General features: G+C 23.9%; 1 protein-coding gene across 1 annotated transcript; it reads left to right on the forward strand.

Annotated features, from left to right (window-relative positions):
• The first annotated feature begins 5,065 nt into the window (after positions 1 to 5,065).
• On the forward strand, positions 5,066 to 19,282 carry LOC145839245 (uncharacterized). The gene is made up of 7 exons (XM_082946843.1): positions 5,066 to 5,488; positions 7,932 to 8,104; positions 8,347 to 8,509; positions 8,920 to 9,128; positions 10,131 to 10,285; positions 15,471 to 15,810; positions 19,153 to 19,282. The coding sequence occupies exons 1-7, from the start codon at positions 5,066 to 5,068 to the stop codon at positions 19,280 to 19,282; spliced, it is 1,593 nt and encodes a 530-aa protein (XP_082802969.1).
• The last annotated feature ends 292 nt before the right edge of the window (positions 19,283 to 19,574 follow it).

Below are 19,574 nucleotides of genomic sequence, written 5' to 3' on the forward strand. Positions count from 1 at the left end.
AAATAGTTAAAGAATTTTTTTATAATCATGCTGTACTTTAGATAGTATTTAATGTAAGTGTAAAAAAATATTTTTGTCTTAGGTTAAGTAAAAACTATTAAGTAAAATGTAAATAAAATTTTTTGTGAAATTTTTAACTAAAGAGAATTCCAGAATGAATAAATTACCATCAAAAAACTTAAAATGAACAGCACAAGATATTGATACTAAACTTTCCGATTAATATCATGCAGTTTGTTTAATTTATAGTAACGTTTGGCAAATGTTTTACTGCTTTCTGATAAATGGTTGTTTTTAATATAATTTGCATTCCATTAAATATGTGTTAAGATAAATAAAAAAAAAAAACTTTAAGTAGCTAAATTAATCACTAGTGTTCATTTTTATATAAACTTAATTAACATATGCACAATTAAGAATTTGTACATTATATCCTGTTTAACTTTAAAACTAAATTTTTCAAAAGTGTACAAATAAAATAAGAATTAAGAAAAACTTAAGCGAAAAGTATTTAATTCAACTTAGTCAATATAGTGGCTTAATCCTTAGACTTAACAAAAAACACTTCTTTTGCAGCAGTTAATATTTTAAACTACAATTAGATATAAAAACTAAAAAAAAATTTAACTTAATTAGGTATATATCTTTGAATTAAATCATCTAAAACTTTATGCTACAAATATAACTAGTAGCTTAAAACCACAATCAAATTTGTTTAAAAAAAGAATTTTCTAAAATAAAAAAATAGCAATAAAAAATAAAATAAAATGTTTTTTATAAAGATTGTTTTTATTTTTTCTATACAAGTGCTACTACATTAACAAGTTTTTCACTGAATTTAAAGTATTTAATTAAATAACTGATTTTTAGTTAAAGTTTAAAAAAAACTGTATTTAGTCTAGTTTCATAACAACTAGTAAAATTGGTTTAGTTTAAAAAAAAAAAAGGTGTCAAGTATTAAAAACCTTCAAAAACTTTTTAGTTTTACTACAATCTATAGATTCAATTTCTATATTATTTTCAATACAATATAATTCTTACATTTAGAATTCAAAAAATTTGACAAAAATAAATTATACAATTAATTAAAAATTATAAAGATGAAAGTTTTCAACAGCAATACTACAAGTATTAACTACTTAAAAATAATAAAAGTTAGAAAAATTTTTATTTAAAAGTTTTGTTTAAAAGCTAAAAAAAAAAACATATTAAGTCTTTGAAAAAGACTTTGTAAAAAACAAACAACTAAAAAATAATTAGCTTTTTGTTAAAACTTTACATTCTTAAATTATTATACAAAAGTAATAATTTATAAAAATTAACATTTTATAAAGTTACAGCTAAGCCCAAATTAAATTAAAACATTTTATTTTACTGATAAATTTAAAACTCGATAAAAAGCTCACATGTAAAATCAAGTAAAATCAAGTGATACGCTTAAAGAACGGAAATTGTTTTATCTATCCGTTCTTTAAATTCACGATAAAAATAAATTTAGCATGAGATTTCAAGAAAATTTCAGATACTTTTTTGCTAATACTGTTTACTATTTTTTTTGAACAGCTTCTAAACTTGTGTTCTTTAACTTTAGCTTTAGGTTTTTTCAATACTTATTTAAAGGAAATAAAAAGTATACGTGTAACAACTTATTTTACTGAAAAATAAACTTTAATTACAAATACAAACTACGTTGTGTATAAAAACCGATTTTATCTCAATGGTTGAATACAATAACTTGATTTGTAAATTTGAATATAAATTCATTTAAATAAAACACTATTGGTTTTGTGTTTGAGTAAAGTGGGTTTAGGTTTATTTTTTATAAATAAGTAAAACGGACAGCAGTTTAGATGCGTGTTGTCCTGCTTAAAAATACTATTTTAATTAAAAAAAAAATACGTAGAAGTATTTAAAACCAGTGCTACTACAGCTAATTCAATGTTAAATAGTATGTTTTTTATATAAAGTTTTAGATAGTATAAATTAGCATCGCACTTTTATGTACGTTGTAATGATTTATTAGTAAAATAACTTTTTGTGTTTTAATAAATTAATTTTCTAAAGCTAGAGTATAAATATAAAACAATAGTACTGTGCACAAAAAAATGAAATAGATTTACATAAAATTTTAAATAACGTAATCGCAAAAAACACTCGTGTTAAACAAAATATCGAGTTACGACAGCTGTTAGCAAACAAAGTTTACGAGAAAAACGAGAGAAGTTCTCTCATATTTGAAGAAAAAAGGAGCGAATTAAGCTTGGCGCTATTGTAGCTCGGAAGCAATCGAGCAAATATCACTTTTCAATAAGTTTTCATTCAAGCTTTGAGTTGAATTAAACATTAAAACTTTTTTTAAATAGAGAAGCACCTTAAGCTGATTTTAATCTGCAATTTGATTTGTTTAATCTCTTTTCAGTTTAAACTCATTTAATTCAATAAACACTTTAGCTTTAGCTATCATTTATTTTGAAACATTTTTTGTTTAGGTAATCTTTTGAGTTCCTAAATTGTAAAGACAAGTTTTAGTTTTCGTTTTAAGTCGTGTTCGTTTTAAAGGACTTTTGTTAGTGAGTTTTTATTTATACTGGTATTTAGCAACAAGAAAATCTTTATGTATTGTAAAACTAGTCAAGCGTTTTATAAAATAAACGCTAATTTATTTTTACATTAGCTTAAAATATTTGTTAAATTTTCAAAGACTGAAAATGTTTTCTTTTTTTTTTCTTTTAGCAATGGTTGAGTTTAAAAATAACTGCAAAGCTACATCTATAAATTTTTAACAATTTGGTAGATTTCATAATACTTCCAATATAAACTTTGTGTTTTTTGAGCTCAGTACTATTTTCTTAAAATCTCAAACTAGATTTTTTTAAATCTTTTACCTTTTACATCTGTAGAATTTAGATGTACTTAACTTTAATGTTTTTTAGTAACTTCAGCACCAAGCAATCATTGCAAATCGAAAGTTATTCAGATTGTTAACTTTATCTACTTATTTTAGGGATATTAAGTTTTCTAAAGCAACTAAAATATTTATATCAAAATTGAGTTATTTAAAATTAAATTGGAACTAATGGTCTTGTAGCACATTTTATTTGAAATTTATTGTAGTTTGGAAACAGTAAATGACAACAAAAATGTTAAAAAAAAAATTAACAAAATAATAGAAGAAGTTACTAAACTTACATCAGGATTAATATAGTGCTTAACCACTACTGAGTTAAAGTTATTGTTGTTACGTCACAAATCATACAAGGTAACCCCAGAGAAATTAAGAAAAAGAAAGTTTTGTAAACAATGTACATTTGTCTTGTTGCTTGTAACATAAACATAAACAAACAACGAACAATACATGAAAACCTTTATGGTTTTTGTGTTACTACAAAGCTCATTTTATAGTTTAAAGATGTATTTGGAAGTCTGTCATTAGAAAAAAAAATCTTTTAATAAACTTTAAATTGATTTTAATTTTAGGAAATATTAGATAATAAATAGCTCTGGTTTATATATATTTAATTTAATTCAACAAAAAAACACAAACGTTTCCTTTGAGACGAAATTCTATTTCAATTAAAGGTTGTTTTTTTAATTACATCACGAGTTTGTTTTATGTCATCGATATATACTTTTAAATCGTGACATTTGTAAACCTTTATTTGACGTATTAAACATAAACTTAAGTTATTTTCAATGAAATATATGAAAAAAAATTTCATTTGAAAATTAAGCCTACTCAATACAATACAATGAAAAAAAAAAAGGGTTTTCTTAAAAAAGGTAAATATAGTTTATTCTATTAAACTATAAAGTTTTGTAGTTAATAGTTTGAAACAGAGTTGTAATTTTTGTTATTTTTACAATGAAGCTAAAAATTTTGTTCTCAGTACATATTGTTTCCTTTTTTTTTGAGTTTTATATTGTTTTCTTTTGTGCTTATTTAATATTGTTAGTGTCAAGACGCTTATAAGAGCACTTTTAATTTCAACAACTTTTAAATAATTATCGAGTAGTTTAGTACTTTCCCATACATTTTACGAAAGCTGATTTTATTAATTGTATTTTTTTTTAGTTTTTGTCTAAAGCGTTTGAAAAATTTTGAACAGCACAATTAATTTTACATTTCGTGTATTTTTAAAACACTTAAATATATTTTTTATTTTTTATGTAAGTCTTTAAGCTATGCATAAAGTAAGCTTTTAATCGTTTTAGTGTACTTAGTATTAACATTTACTTTAAGTTTGATTTATGTTGTTTTTGAATGGTTAACACTGGATAACAAATTTGTAAAAACAGTTAGTTAAAATACAGTGATAATGCAAATAAAGCATTTACATTTTATTTTTTTAACAATACACGTTTTAATTGTTTTTTATTTGCATATAAAATTAAAACTTAACTATTTGCACGTTTATATTACTTTACTAAGATAGATATTAGTCTAGCTTCATAAAATTTTCAAGTGCATGTAGTTAGTTTTTATTTTAGTCGTGCAGTTTTAAGTATTTAAATTTTTAAGTTTTTTTATTTTTAAAATAATTGTTTTGTTAGTTGTTCTTGGTAAAAAAGATCTAAAGTTTAATAAACAATACGTCTACAAGTTAAAATAGCTAAAAAATTGGCGAGTATCCAATTACTTTGATAACTTGCATTGTTAAGTTCCTAACAATATTAGCTGAGAATTAGTTTTGTTTTAAAACAATTACGTTTCATTTCAAAAAAGAAAACTAATTTCATTCATGACTCTTAAACATTTTTTAAAGATATTAAGTTAAATCTTAAGTTTCTTTTTTATACTTATTTTTATGGTACACTTACTGTAATGACAGTTTTGAAGGTTTTTTCAGTATATGCAATGTACTATTTACATATTTTTGACTTCTAACATATATAGTAAACAGTTATAAAACTTTAAACACAGTATATGAAGAAATAATATAAAATTAAGTTAAGTTTCCAGTTACAAAAATTAATGACGGAATATATAGAATACAGACAAAACATTTATTATAAAGTCTAAGTTTAAATTTTCTTTAGAGATAATTTATACCTAAATAAATAAAAAATGAAACAAAGAAGTTTTTTTGTGTTCGTCTGTTTTTTCGGCAGTTTCATATACTTGACCTCATTCTACGGGTTTGTTTCCCGCCACATGAACGCTTCCTATTATGACGTAACGAACCTCACGGAAATCTATGACGTCGCGATTCAATCGGAAAACTATGACATCACGTATCAAAACCTCACATTAGTCGTCGAAGCGCATCTCAAAAACATGACGTCACCATCGAATTTCACGTCATTAGTTATGACGTCAGATAGAAACGTCACCGACGGGGAATGTTTGAAATATTTCGATGCTGATTGCAACGCATCAGTGATCACAGCCAATCAGAGCAATCAGATGTTTAATTTCGGTTTTCCATTCAATCGCAGGTTGTTACCGGTGAAGTCGATGTTCACAAAGTTGCCTGATCATTTTGCTAAAGTTAGTTTAATATGTTTGATTATAATATTCTTTTAAGTATTTAGGTTTATTAGTACCGTTATTAAAGTATTTAATATGGTTTAAAAAAGTTTAAACAAGTTAAAACTTGCAAACATTAACGTTTTAATATTTTTTTTGTTTTATTAAATTTTACTCATTATTTTACAAAAAGAGTAAATGTGTGTTTTTGAACCGAAAGAATTCTTAATTATTTTTAAACAAACAATAAGTATATAATATAAACTTAAAACTAAAATGTCAGTCATTATTTTTTGTTTGAACTTCCCATGTAACTATACTATAACTCTATTGCTTTTTTCTAAATTATATAATTATCTGAAATATAACTCAAATTTATAGTATATTAAATTATTTTGTGTCGACAGACTTAAAAGATTACTGGATTTTAAAAGATTTTGTTTAAAAATAGAACACTTTTTTATTTATTTACCTCAGCAAATAGTTATTTGTTTTAACTTGAAAATATTTTCTATTTACTGTAATGTAAAGATCTAATTTGAAATTGACAAGGATGTAGTTTTTTTTTTTTTTGCTACCAAAACTTGTTAGTAAATAAAATATTTTATTTGCATTAAAGTTATTATTTACTATAGCATAAAAACTGTTCACTGTAGTTTTGGAAAAACTAATTTGCATTAATAAATTGTTATGCTACCTACGTCATAACTAGATTTTTTTTAATCAAAACTATTCATTGCTTCAGAAATTGTTTTAAAAGTTAAAAAGACCATAAGCAATGTTGCTTTTATTCATAATGAAAACATGTATGAGTATATCGTAAAAGGTGTTTTTCATAGCGTTGTTTGATTTTAGGTGGCAAAAAATTAAGATATTTGTTAAAAAACTAACATTTATTTTACTTTTAGATATAACATAGAATGGAATTCTAGTATAAATTTAAGTTAGAATTTTGTTTCATACTCTTCTACGATAAAGTTGTAGCTATTAGCAACTGTCAGTTGTTCTATTAAACTTTCAAATTTAATTTACATATCAAGTTCATTAGCATGAAAAAAGTAACATTTTTTTCAATTACATTTAGGCTGTTTAAGTATAAGTTACTCACAAATTCTATACTTATACTTAAACTTTAAAGCCTATATGATTAAAAAAATTACAAAATATTGATTAAATAATTAGCCATGTTACACAATTTCTTAAATTTAAAAGTTTAATCAATGTTCCTCGTAAAATTACAAGACTAAAATCCTGTTTCTGATAAAACTAACCAGCTTAACTAATTAATACTTTCTATCAAAAAATTGTCAAGTATTGTTTTAATAACAAGTTTCTCAGCTTAATTAACTTTTTGTCAAATGTTAATATCAAACATAAAAATAATGTTCATGGAAAATTTCATCAAAACTTTTTTTTTGCATGTTTAGCAAACTTTCATACAAGGAAAGTATGTCGTTTGTTATAAATATTTCATTATCCGTTTGAATTTCACAAAAAAATTTCTTTGCATATGTAATTCTTATTAATATTAATCTCATCTATTCTCCAAGGTTTATTTTACTATTCAGTTCAAAGTTTTTTTAGATAGTTTTATAGAAAAATTATACATAGTAGTTTTGCACACACACTGAATGGTTTTTATTTCTACTGAAATACGTTTACCGTTGAATTTTAGTTGTAGATTAGTTTTCTTTCTAATGATGTCAATACTTATGATTTGAAAAAATGTTTTTTTAAACTTAAATAGTAAAACTTATACTTTAAATTGTTTGCAATCTTCAAATTTAGTTAAACTAATTTTATTCTACTTAAAAACAGCTTAGAAATTTGAAAGTAAACGTTTTCGTTAGACATTTTTTACTTTGACTAAAAAAACTGATTACATAAATATTTGTTTTGTAAACTGTTGTTAGTCATTTTTTAAGTGGTAATAGTGTGACATATTTAAAGGTTTTTTGATACGTTCATACATTTAAGTTGAAAATTAAAAAAATAAAATTGTAAAATTTTTACGTAGAAATTAAGATTACATACTTAAGTAAAAATTTGTTTTTGTTAAGTAAGTTTTTTAAGTAAATTTAATATATAAAATTTTAAAAGAGTGAAAACCGTTTTAATTTTGTGTTTTTATTTTAAATTACAGTTTCAAACTTTCAACTTCAAGATATATTAAACAATGAAAGTATATCTATATAAATTAAAAGAATAAATTAAAAAACTATTTCCACAAATTAGAGTGTTCATTTAGTTTGCTTTGTTTTACTGATTGAAACTTAAAATAGTCTCGTTAGTATAAAAAAATCAGAAATTGACTTAAAAAATTTAGTTTTTTAATAATCATAATTTGTATATACATAATTAGGCTGCTAGGTTCAATTTACTAATGTTTTTCAAATAACTGAGGAGTCATACTCTGATCTGAAAAAACATATAAACCTTATTTAGTAAACTGATTAATTTTCAGAACAGCGAATTCCCAGTTTCGATGCCCGGATGCTCAACGCTACAACCGTGGAAAAGTTTGGAAGAAATAACAAGTTTCAATGACGGCACAAAGATGATATACGTCATCAAATCCGGCGTAAGAAACGTCATTAGGAGAAACTTAATCAGAGCTAGCTGGGGGTCTATATACAAGTAGGTAACTTTATATTTTTATTTTACAATAATAGTTTTATTGCAACAAACAATGACGTTTTAAATTTTTCTAACCTAAAACTAATTTTTAATTGTTCAGTTTTTTTTTTTCCTTTTTACTAATATAAGCGACATATTGACAGTTTTTACTTCAACAACTATTTTTTGGTCTATGGCAAATAAAAAACATGTTAAACTAACGTGAACCTTTTAAATACTTTTATATAAAAATTTAATTACAGGCTACACGAAGCAAGATACTCCCTTATATTTGTTGTTGGATTAGAAAATCCACAAATCAGTGATGAAATAAGTTTTCAGCATTCTCTAGAGAAGGAAAATGAACAGTATGGTGATATACTTCAGTGCAGCTTCATTGACACTTACAAAATGTTACCTGTGAAGGTTTGTTGGTTAAGTTAATACTATAAATTTAACAAAGTTAAAAAAATGTAATGAAAGCATAACTTCAACAATAAGTTGTTTTAATCTTAATTATAATATAATAAACAATTTAATTTATTTAGCATTTGATTAGTTTTGATTAGTTTTGATTAGTTAATTTATTTTTATTTGTTTATAATAAATGTTAATAGTTTAAACTTATGGTAAGTAAAGCTTTATAACATTAAGTTTTAGCTAAAGTACAAAAAAACACACTAGGAAACAAAACGAACTAAACACAGTTATGAACAGTTCTAATGAAAACTTCAACTATTTGTTGAATTATTTTACAAATCTAATGAAAATACTAAGTACTTGTCAAAAACAACGATATATTTTGCATGGTTTATCTTACTTTAGTTAATTTTTAGGTTTTGTCAGCTTTTAATTGGTTGAACACACAAAAGCTTCAATTTGATTGGGTAACAGTTACCGATGACGATTGTTTAATGAATGTTGGTAAAGCCTACAACGTATTTAAAGAGATTGCAAATGATGTTGATAATATATCCGATAAAATATTTTGTGGGTTCGAATATGGAATTAACAGAAAACCTATCAGAGAAAAGAAGTCAAAATGGTATGTTTGAGTAACTTTTCAAAATTGTACTTTTATTCTTTAAAAAATTTATTTTCTTTGTTTAAAAACTTTGTTTAAAACTTATTCTTAAACAATAGGTAGTTTTTCTTGATCATAAAAAAACATTAAAGCACAATAAGATACAGTTGATTACCTGTTCTAAATATCTTTTTTCGTTAACATATAACTTTTGTTTTCATTTAGCTCAATAGCAATAAGAAAGCGATAATAAAGTTTAAACTTTCATTTAAATTAGCTTAAAAAGTTATAAAAACAAATTATTTAGCAAAAAATATTTTTGTTTTAAATAAACCTATTAACGTTGCTAATGAGTACTTTTAATGTATTGATAATTATGTTAGGGAACAAAAAAAAATTTGAATTTAAGTGTAATTTAAAGGTTTTTTTAGAAAATTAGGTTAAATAGTCCTTAGACTATAAACTATAAGTAAACTATAAATTCTACTCAACTTTTAACAAAATTTAAAAACTAATTTTTTTTTATTTTTTACACGTGTGTTGTTTATTTTGAAGTGAATACTTTTTGTTATTTATAATTAATTTCGTTTGTTGACTTAAGTTTTGAAGATTTTGTTTTAATAGTACTTTCTAAGATATTAATTTCTTTCGTCATACAATTGCATTTGATGAGATTTTCTACATTTCAGAAGTTAATCTAAGCTTACAGCATTTAATTGATATAATCAGTTTTAACTTTAATGCTCCTTTTTAAAATTATCAAAACCATCAACACTAGAAGTACTACTATAGTTAGCTAAAATAGGTAACTATTAGGTAACCACGCACACATAAAAATTAGATTTACGACTACAAACTAAGTATTAAATTACATTTAATATAAATTGTTTTACAACCTCTACAGAGTTTTTGTAAATTGTAATAATTGTAATAACTTTAATTGTATATTTTTTTAAAGTAGTATCAAAGCTTTTGCATTGATAAAATTTATTATTAAAACAAAAACAAACAATTTCAATACAGGTACATAAAAGAAGCATTGTACAATGAAACATATTACCCAACATTTTGTCACGGTGGGATGTGGACACTGAATAGTAATATGTTGCACAAAATTGTTTGTGCCTCACAATATACTGAAATCGGTGAATTTTATCTCGAAGATGTTTTCATAACTGGTTAGTTTGTTAATACTAACTGTTTTTTATAAAAAGAAAAATAATTTTAGATTTGCAAGTAGAAATTTGTTTTAAAATAGGAAACTTAACCTTATATTATAAACACTTGTTGTAGTTTGCTAAAAGAATTAAAGTTAAAACACTTACAACTTAAAAATAACAATCTGTTTTAAAAAACTTTTAGTTTATGCTTTATAAAACATTTTTAATCAGAAAAGTTTAAAAAATACACATTTAAAACACAAGACTTATGACATAACCAACTGAATTTTACAAAGTTTAACGATCTTTTTAACCGTAAACTCTAAAGAATTGCATAGTAATAATCAATATTTTATGATAAGCTTGCTTACTTTTGCGTATTTCTGGTACTTATACATTATAAATACATTAACGTCGAAGTTTTCAATGTTTTCTTACATTTTTAGCGAGAACCATCAATCTTTTGTGCGTTGCAACAACTACTATGTCATTTCGAAAATATAATCCAATAAGTTTAAAATAAAACATGTTGTATGTTTTCTTTCTAAAATCGCGATTAAACAATGGTAAAAAAAAGTATTTAAAAAATTTTTACACGAAAACAAAAGTGTTTTTATACACGATTAACGGAGTTCAAGATTTTCTTGCGAAATTGCTAAAACAAATGTAAAAACGTTTTTAGGTTACGATTCAAACCATAAAAAAAATTATTGATATTGCGTAAACTAATTTAATAATGGCTAATCGTAAGTATAATTTTTTTTTACCTTTTAGTAAAAATCTATATTAAAAGTTTTCAACGCTTGTACTAATTTTACTTAAATACTAGCTCAGATGTTGATAATAACCAATAGTGAATGACCAATACATAGTTTTAAAACGATTACTTTTAACGTAGTTACTTAAGTAACTTTACACTATTCTTTAAAGCTTATTAAATTAAAACTTAGTTTAAAAAATTATTATCTAACCAACAGTATATTTTCCAATTTAATAAACCATTTGTACTTAGTTTACACGAAATAGATACTTTAAACATCTTTGGTTAAACCATAGTTCTGAAAGTTTATTATTGATGAAATATCAAAGTGCTCGATTTGTATTATATTATAAAAATCTGAAACTACTATCATTAATAATTTTATGTAAACTAAACTATAAGTTTTAAATCAATACTACGATGTTTATAACGTAATAGCTGTATTTAAATAGTTCAACTTGATAAACTAAATTAATTTTTTAATAATAAATGCATAGTATGCATATAAATTATATTATAAGAATGTATTTTTAAATTATTTTGTTAAAGTTATCAAAAACTGATTCTAATGATTTGGTAATAATAAGAATATGTTACGATTATTCTAATAGTATATCAATCATTATAAGGTTACATTTTAAATGTAGTTTTAAATCAATACATTGTAATAGGCAGCAGTGATTTTTTAATCGTTGAAACTGTTTAAATAAACCTAGTTTCGTTAGTAATATATACAAAATAAACTTATAGTGTTCTTTAGAATTTCATTCAGCTTTTACTTCAGACGAATACCTCAACAAAATATTATTCTATTAATTAAACATATTATAATTAACTACTTATTTCACCAAAATTATTGCGTGTTTTCAATTTACTTTTTCAATTATTATTAAAAAATTATGCAAAGTTAAACTTATTTCAGCTTAAAAAGTAATACGAAGCTTTTTAAACCATATTTAGTTTGTTTAAACAACGTTCAAAGAAAAAGTACTTAACTTTTTGAAATAGCTTGTATAAACATAGGGTTTTAAGTCTGCTATTTGTATAGCTAACACCTTTTTGAAGAGAACTTTTTGGTATATGTAAACAACATTTACTTTCCATACAAAATCGGCATGTTATTGAAGTGTTTAAACTTAAAAAAAAAATTTGACGCAGCTTTTACGTAATATATCATCACGTTACTACTTAAAGAAAATATGTTTTATTTAAGAAAACAATTTTTCCAGTTTTTTCCGTTTCATAAGAAAATAGTGTTTTATAAGATTCATGTAAATAGTTTTTATATCATGTTTTATAAATAATTTTTTCTTTGTATGTTTTTTTCTTAAGTTTATAGGTTCATTTTACTTCTTAAACAGAAAGTTGTGATTAAAAATGTATTTTAATGTTTTAAGCCATTTGTTTTACAAGTTTTAGATCAGGTGTTTATACATATATTTAACCTAAACAAAAAATTATTTGCTTTTACGCTTCAAAAAAATAAACAAACTTACGTTTTAAGTTAAGTTTACTCAAAAAAATACAACTTAAAGAATGGTTTAGGTTACTTAACACTATCGTTTTTACTTTATGTAACTCATTGAAAACTATAAATACTTTTAATCATCAGTTAAAGTTAAACATATTGATTAAACTTGTCTCTAGGAACATTTATACTTTCAAAGTGAAATATGAAATCGATGTGTGTTTTTAGTTTCTTTTAGCAAATTTAAAACAAAAAGTGATATTTTGACGTAAAATATGTTTTAATCAATAAACTCATCAGTATTTAACTTATAGAAAAAAATCGTAAGCAACGTAAAGTTCAAAACAGAAAACGAAATTTTAATTAAAATTTATGCTTAAATTACCAAAATCTTGATTAAAATCTAATTTCTAGGTGACAATTTATTGTATAGTAAACTTAACAAGTATTTTATAAAATAAACTACTAATTTTTTGCATAAGCAACATCAAACTATTAGTTAAATAAGTTCCTGTATTAGTATTTTAGTGTAGAGGCAATAAATAACTAGAAAACCAGTTAGTTAGGACTTAAATTTACTAAACTTTTTAACTTTTATGTGTGTTGTATAAAATAAATACAGAAAATTTGTGAAAGAAACTATGTTTTAACTTTTTAGTTATTAGTTTCAAATACTAGTGAAAAGAATTTTATACATTAATAAAAGAATAACAAAATAAACATGTTTATTGTCAATAGTTTTTAGTTTTATAAAATTTTTATACATACACTACAAAAAAAAATTTATATTAACATTATATTAATTGTAAATATAAATTTTATGTTCAAAATGCAAACTTATTAACTTGAAATTTTATATTTTATTTTTTTCACTTCGTCAGCAATATTTTGTTTTAAAAATGAGTTATTACAAAAGTTTCTTGTACAATAGTAGATACAGTTTTAGAAGTTACCTAACTAATTAGATACACATAGTTTTAAGAAATGTAAGTAGCTTTACAATTATTTTTTGTTTAAAACTAGATTCATGTTTTATCAATCTTTAAAGCAACCCAATTGAACCTATGGGTGCCTTTCTCTTATATTTTTACACACCCTATAGCAGGGGTTCTTAACCAGGGGTGCTCGCACCCTTGGGGGTGCGAGTCAGCATTCCAGGGGGTGCGAGATGGCTTTTCATTTTTGTATGATAAATAAGGAGATTTTCACTCTCTAATAAAGTTTACAATGTTAAAAAATACATTTTGTTTAAAAAAGAAGTTGGCGCTAATTTTCTGAATAAATTAATTTTAGTTATACATCATAGAGCAAGAGCGCTTTTCTAGAAGTAAATTCATTTTAGTAATTTCATGTAATAGCTGTTAGTTTAGAATTAACATTTCAGTAAAACTTTCTTAGAGTTTTACACCTGTGAATTTTAATCATCTATTCTTTAAATATTTTATTTTCTTAACTGGCCGTTAGTTGTTTAAAACAGTTTATGAGCTAGCATCTATTTTGTTGAAATACTTAAATAAAAATTAGTATCTTAAGCAGGTTTTTTATTAGCTGTTAAGAACAGGTTCTGTTAAGTCTATTACATTTATAATGTAATCATCTATTTAAGTTACTTCTAATAGTTCTAAGTATTTTTTAAAACAGTTACTTCGAACTTATTTTACTTAATGAATTAATTTCAATTATATTACTTATAAAAAGATCTTTTTATAGCTAATTACAAACGTTATAATTTAGGGAATTTTTTTGGCCAAAAAAACTTTTTTTTGTATTTGCTTTTATACATATCTTTTTCAATTTAAGACTTTTAAATCTTTTAACTTTAAAATCCTTAACTCAAACCCTTATTATTTTAAAACCTCCTAGCTGCTAATAGATTTGAAAATAAAACATCACATAAGCTTAACTTAAAACAGATGATTTTTATTTTTTAAGTACACATATTCATAACAAAATGTTTAAAAAGTTTATTTTTAATTTTAAGCCTAATATTTATTGATTTCTAGTGCTTTTTCCTCACTTCTAATATCTTTTTAAATCTTAAAAAACTAAACGAAAAAGACATAGGCTGAAGCATTGTTTTTGTATAAATTAAAAAATAGATAAAACTTGTTCGAATATAGTTTATTATATTTCTAAATTTCCAAGTATTTTGTTTTTGTTAATATAGTACACTATCATAAAAATTAAAATACAAATTATTAATTAATAGAAACTATGATTTTATAATCAAATTATTAATAAATAATAATAGCATATAGTGTTAGGGGTGCGAGATCAAATCAAGAGACTTTAGGGGTGCGGGGCATCAAAAAGGTTGGGAACCACTGCCCTATAGTATAATATTTGAAACAAGCCCTTAGCATCGATTAGGCATTTATAAATGAAATATGTAAAATTTGTACTCGATTATATAATCGAAAAATTTAGACTCAAGAACAATTTTTTTTTGTCATTCAGTAAACAATATATAGTTGTTAACATACTTTGTTAAATACTTACAATAAATTGATTAATGTATTGGGCAGATCTTATATACTTCCCCGCTATCGAAGTTCGCTTTTAACTGAACATTTAAGCGTCATTAAAAAGTTATTACATTGTTCTTTGAACTGTTTTATTACAACAAATGTTGTTAATAGTAGTGTATTTACAATATATAACGACCATAACAAATATATTCTCTTGAAAATTTAACAACAAAAATTAAAAAAAAATTTTTTTAAGTATTTTTGAACGTTGTTGTGTATATTTCTAAATTTTTGGTTTTAAATGTTTTTAGTTTGGTGTAATTTGTTTGTTTATATTTTACATAAATTCAGGGCGTTAATTTGAAAGTAAGATAGCTGACTGTAAGTCAAACTTTTGTACAAAGAATCTTTTTATATTTCCATTTGCTGTAAAAGTGTTTTTGTAAGTATAATTGTATATACGATTGTAGCTACTTTGAAAGTCGTAATTAACTTATTATATTTCAGGAATCCTGCGGCGCAAGGTGACGTGTTCTGATTATGACGTCATAGACGTTCACAGAAGGAGAATAGTGCGTCACATATCGGGTCATGGAAGGTTGGGAAACCACCTTGTGTTGAGAAGTTTCGCGGGGTTTTGGCGAATATGGAACAATACATTACCATGGAAACCGGCCGATGGGGTGGGAGGGGTAGTTAAGTTGAGAGGGGGAATACCCAAACTTCCTCTCATAAACAGCCGTTTGGAGGCGCTAAAGCAGATGAGAGAGAGGAGAAAAGAATTGGAAGAAGCTAGAGAAAAGGGGTTGAGTTTCAAACCTGTTAATGAAGGAGTTTTATCCGAAACGTGATAAAATTCAAAACAAAATTTGTTTTTGGTTTACTTATAGGAATTTGATTTAGGTTACTTGGGCTGCTTTAGAGATGTTGTGTCAGATATTTTTCTAAGTTCTGGTGACTATATTTTTAATAATATCAGTACTTATATCAGTACATTTCAGCAATCTTAATAATATTTGTAATGAGCAAAAACATTTGATTTTTTTTATTTTTATCAGCATATTTACAATTTCGTTATCTGAAGAATTATAGACAGCTTAGAAATTACTTAAAAAAAAATTGTTTAATTTATCTTAAACAAACTGTTACGATTAAACATGAAAGTTTAATTTAAATTCTTAACAATGATAAACAATAAAAAAATTTAACTTTTTCAGCAATGTGGTATTTTTTACAAAGCCCTGTTTTAATAAAGTTTTTTTTTAAATACTTACATACAGCTTGTATTAACCGTTGGGAAAAATATCTTTTTGAAAATTTTTAATTAAAATTCTGCTTTTTAGTAAAAATTTACATTTTTTTAATTGCATTGATATTTCTACCTCATTTTGTTATTCTACTGCTAGTATGTTTTAGGTATCTGTTTCTGTATTCTGGCGTAAAAATAAACGTATTATATATCGTTTATTTAGAAAAGCTAAGTCAATAACCATAACTTAATACTTTTACTTTTGTACGCTGCTAATTGTTTTCCTTTATAAAGAAAGTTAAGTTATTTTTGATATTTATTAAAAATTTGTTACAGTCTGTTTTAAATAAACATAAATAAAGATAAAACATAAAAAGAGAATCAAATGATTTATGTAAATATTTATAGAAAGGTATGAAGTAGTTTTTACTAAGTAAAACGTTTTACGTTTATTTGAAATATTATTTGGATTTGATTATTTGTTTTTGTTTTGTTTTAAAAATAAACATTCTTAATATGTAAATCTATTTGTATATAATACAAAACTTTTGTATCTACAATAACTAGTAAACTTTGAAACAAGGTTAGATACTATTAGGTTGAAAGTAAACTTTAATAATTTTAAGTGACGAGAAATTTATAAAGAAATTAGAATATTATTTGCATTAATACAACTTTAGAAATGTGTAAAAACTAGTCTACTCATAATATAAAAACGTTTGTTAAAAAGTAGATACTTGATGAACTCTTGTTTAATAACAAGTTTTAACAAGACTCTTTAGTTACGCTTTACAACGTTAAATGTAAGTTGGTTGATCGAAAACTATGATACTATATAAAGCTACAACAAAAAGTACTGTAGTAGTGTTGTTCAAAAACTTTTTGTTTATTTTTAAATCGTTTGTTTTCTTCATTAGTTTTCAGTTTTATAACTATTTTTTTTAATATTAAATTTGGTATACCTCATCCATTCTTATATTTATTTTGTATTATTATTTAAATAATATTAGATATCAACATCTCTAAAGCCAATAGTTTTCAATTTTTACATTTTCCGTTTTTTCAGAAAATAAGAAAAGTAATCGCTTATTTAAATAAAACTTAATAATAAATAATGTAATTTAGTTGTTGCCATCTTTTTAATTATTTCCCCTGTTTTCAATACCTAGTGTAACTATCAAACTCCTGAAATTATCCCTGAAGAAATTTTATAACCCTTTATTACATACACAAAATATCTTAAGATAGTTATTACTAAAAATCGCTTAAAAAGCATCACACCTTTTTTTTGGACTCTCTAAACCACTAGTCATAACCTGGGATAAATTTACACCTGGGGGTAAAATTTTTTTTACAAGTTATAATATCAATGTTTGTTTAACTCCTTTTAATTTAATGTTAGTATCTAACTGTAATTTTTAAAAATTCAATAAATTAAAAAACGGTTCAGATAATGTAACATTATCGTTATTATTTTAAGTAATTCATTGAAAACTATAAATACACGTTATAAACGTTAAACATATTGATTAAACTTGTCTCTAGGTACATTCATGCTTTCAAAATAAAATATGAAATCGATATTTGGTTTTAGTCTCTTTTTAAGCGAACTTAAAACAAAAAGTGATATTTTGATAAAAAATATTATAATCAATAAATTTATCAGTATTTAAAGTATTGAAAAAAATTGTAAGCAACGTAAGAATCTATAAAAAAACGAAACTTTAGGGTAAAATGCAAATTTGAATTATAAAAAATATGTTTTCTAGACCACGAATTTATTTTTAGTAAACTAAAAAAAAGTTAAAAAAAATCTAGTTAACTTTTGTATAAGCGACACCCAACTATTAGTTAGAAAATATTTAACAACTTCCTGTATTAGTATGTTAGTACAGAGGCAACAAGTACTAGTTGTTGACAATTTAAATTTACTAATTTTAAAATGTTTTTGTGTTTTTTATGAATTCTTTGTCAGCAATAGTTTGTTTTAAAAAAGAGTTATCACAAACTTTTCTTGAATAATATAAAAAGTTTTAAATTTTACCTAAAGAAATAGATACACACTGTTTTAAATTATGTAAGTAGCCTTGCCATGTTTTTTTATCTAAAACTAAGCTCACGTACCATCGATCTTTAAAGCAATTGAACCAATGTAAGTATTTTATCTAATTGTACACACCCTACAGTATAATATTTTAGTCAAGCCCTTAGCATCGACTTGGATTTTAAAAGTATAACATTTTTAAACTGGATTTGACTCGATAGTCGAAAGATTATATATTTAGAACCAAATATTTTTGCGGTTCAATAAACAATATGTAATTGTTAACAGTCTTTGTTCGGTATTAGCAATAACATTATTCATGTGTTAAGGCAGATTTTATATTTATACCCGCTATCGCATATTGCTTTTAGCTGAATCTATAACCGTCATTAAAAGTCCATGTGACACAATTCTTTGTACTGATTTCATTACAAAAAATGTTGTTACTAATTCTATACTTATTATATTTTTTTACATATTAGTTGTATTTAGAATTTATGCTAATATAAGATGCAAACAAAACAAGTTCCCTGAAGTTTAACAAAATAATTTCAAAAACATGTTCTTTAGGTGTATTTTTTTAAACTATTGTGATTATTTCTACACCTTTACTTTATAATGTTTTTAGTTTGGTCTAACTTCTTTGTTTTTTGTTTTACATAAATTCAGGGCGTAAATTTAAAATTAGAATAGCTGATCATTGGTGAGTTAAATTTTTGAACTAATATTCATATTATATTTCTTAGTGATGTTAAAATGTTTATATATGTATAAAAGCCGTGTAGGGCTCCGTGTTGAAAAAGTTAAGTTATTAAGCTAATGAATTAAGTTATCGATGGGGTGTAAGGGATAGTTGAGTTGAGAGGGGCAATACCCAAACTTTCTCACATAAACAGTCGCTTGGAGGCGCTAAGGCAGATGAGAGAGAGAAGCAAAGAGTTGGAAGAAGTTAGAGAAATGGGGTTGAGTTTTAAACCTATTTTGATGGAATTTTACCCGACACGTGATAAAATTCAAAAAGAATAATGTTTCTTCTTTTAATTCAATTTAGGTTATTTGGGCTGCTTTAGCACTGATGAGTAAGATATTATTTAAGTTCTAGTGAGTAAAAATTTAAAACAATTTTATTAAAGCAGTTTCTAAATCAGCATATTTCAGCAACGTTAACACAATTGTAATAAAAAATAGCACTTTATATTTTATTTTTATCAATATATTTACAACTTCGTTGTCTGGAGTGTAAAAGACAGCTCAGGCTTTACCTCAAGTTTTTTTAATAAAGTTATATTCAACAGACTGTTTTTAATAAATATTAAAA

This window comes from Thalia democratica, chromosome 6 (genome assembly GCF_965202585.1).
Source record: "Thalia democratica chromosome 6, ktThaDemo2.hap1.1, whole genome shotgun sequence".
NCBI lineage: Eukaryota > Metazoa > Chordata > Thaliacea > Salpida > Salpidae > Thalia > Thalia democratica.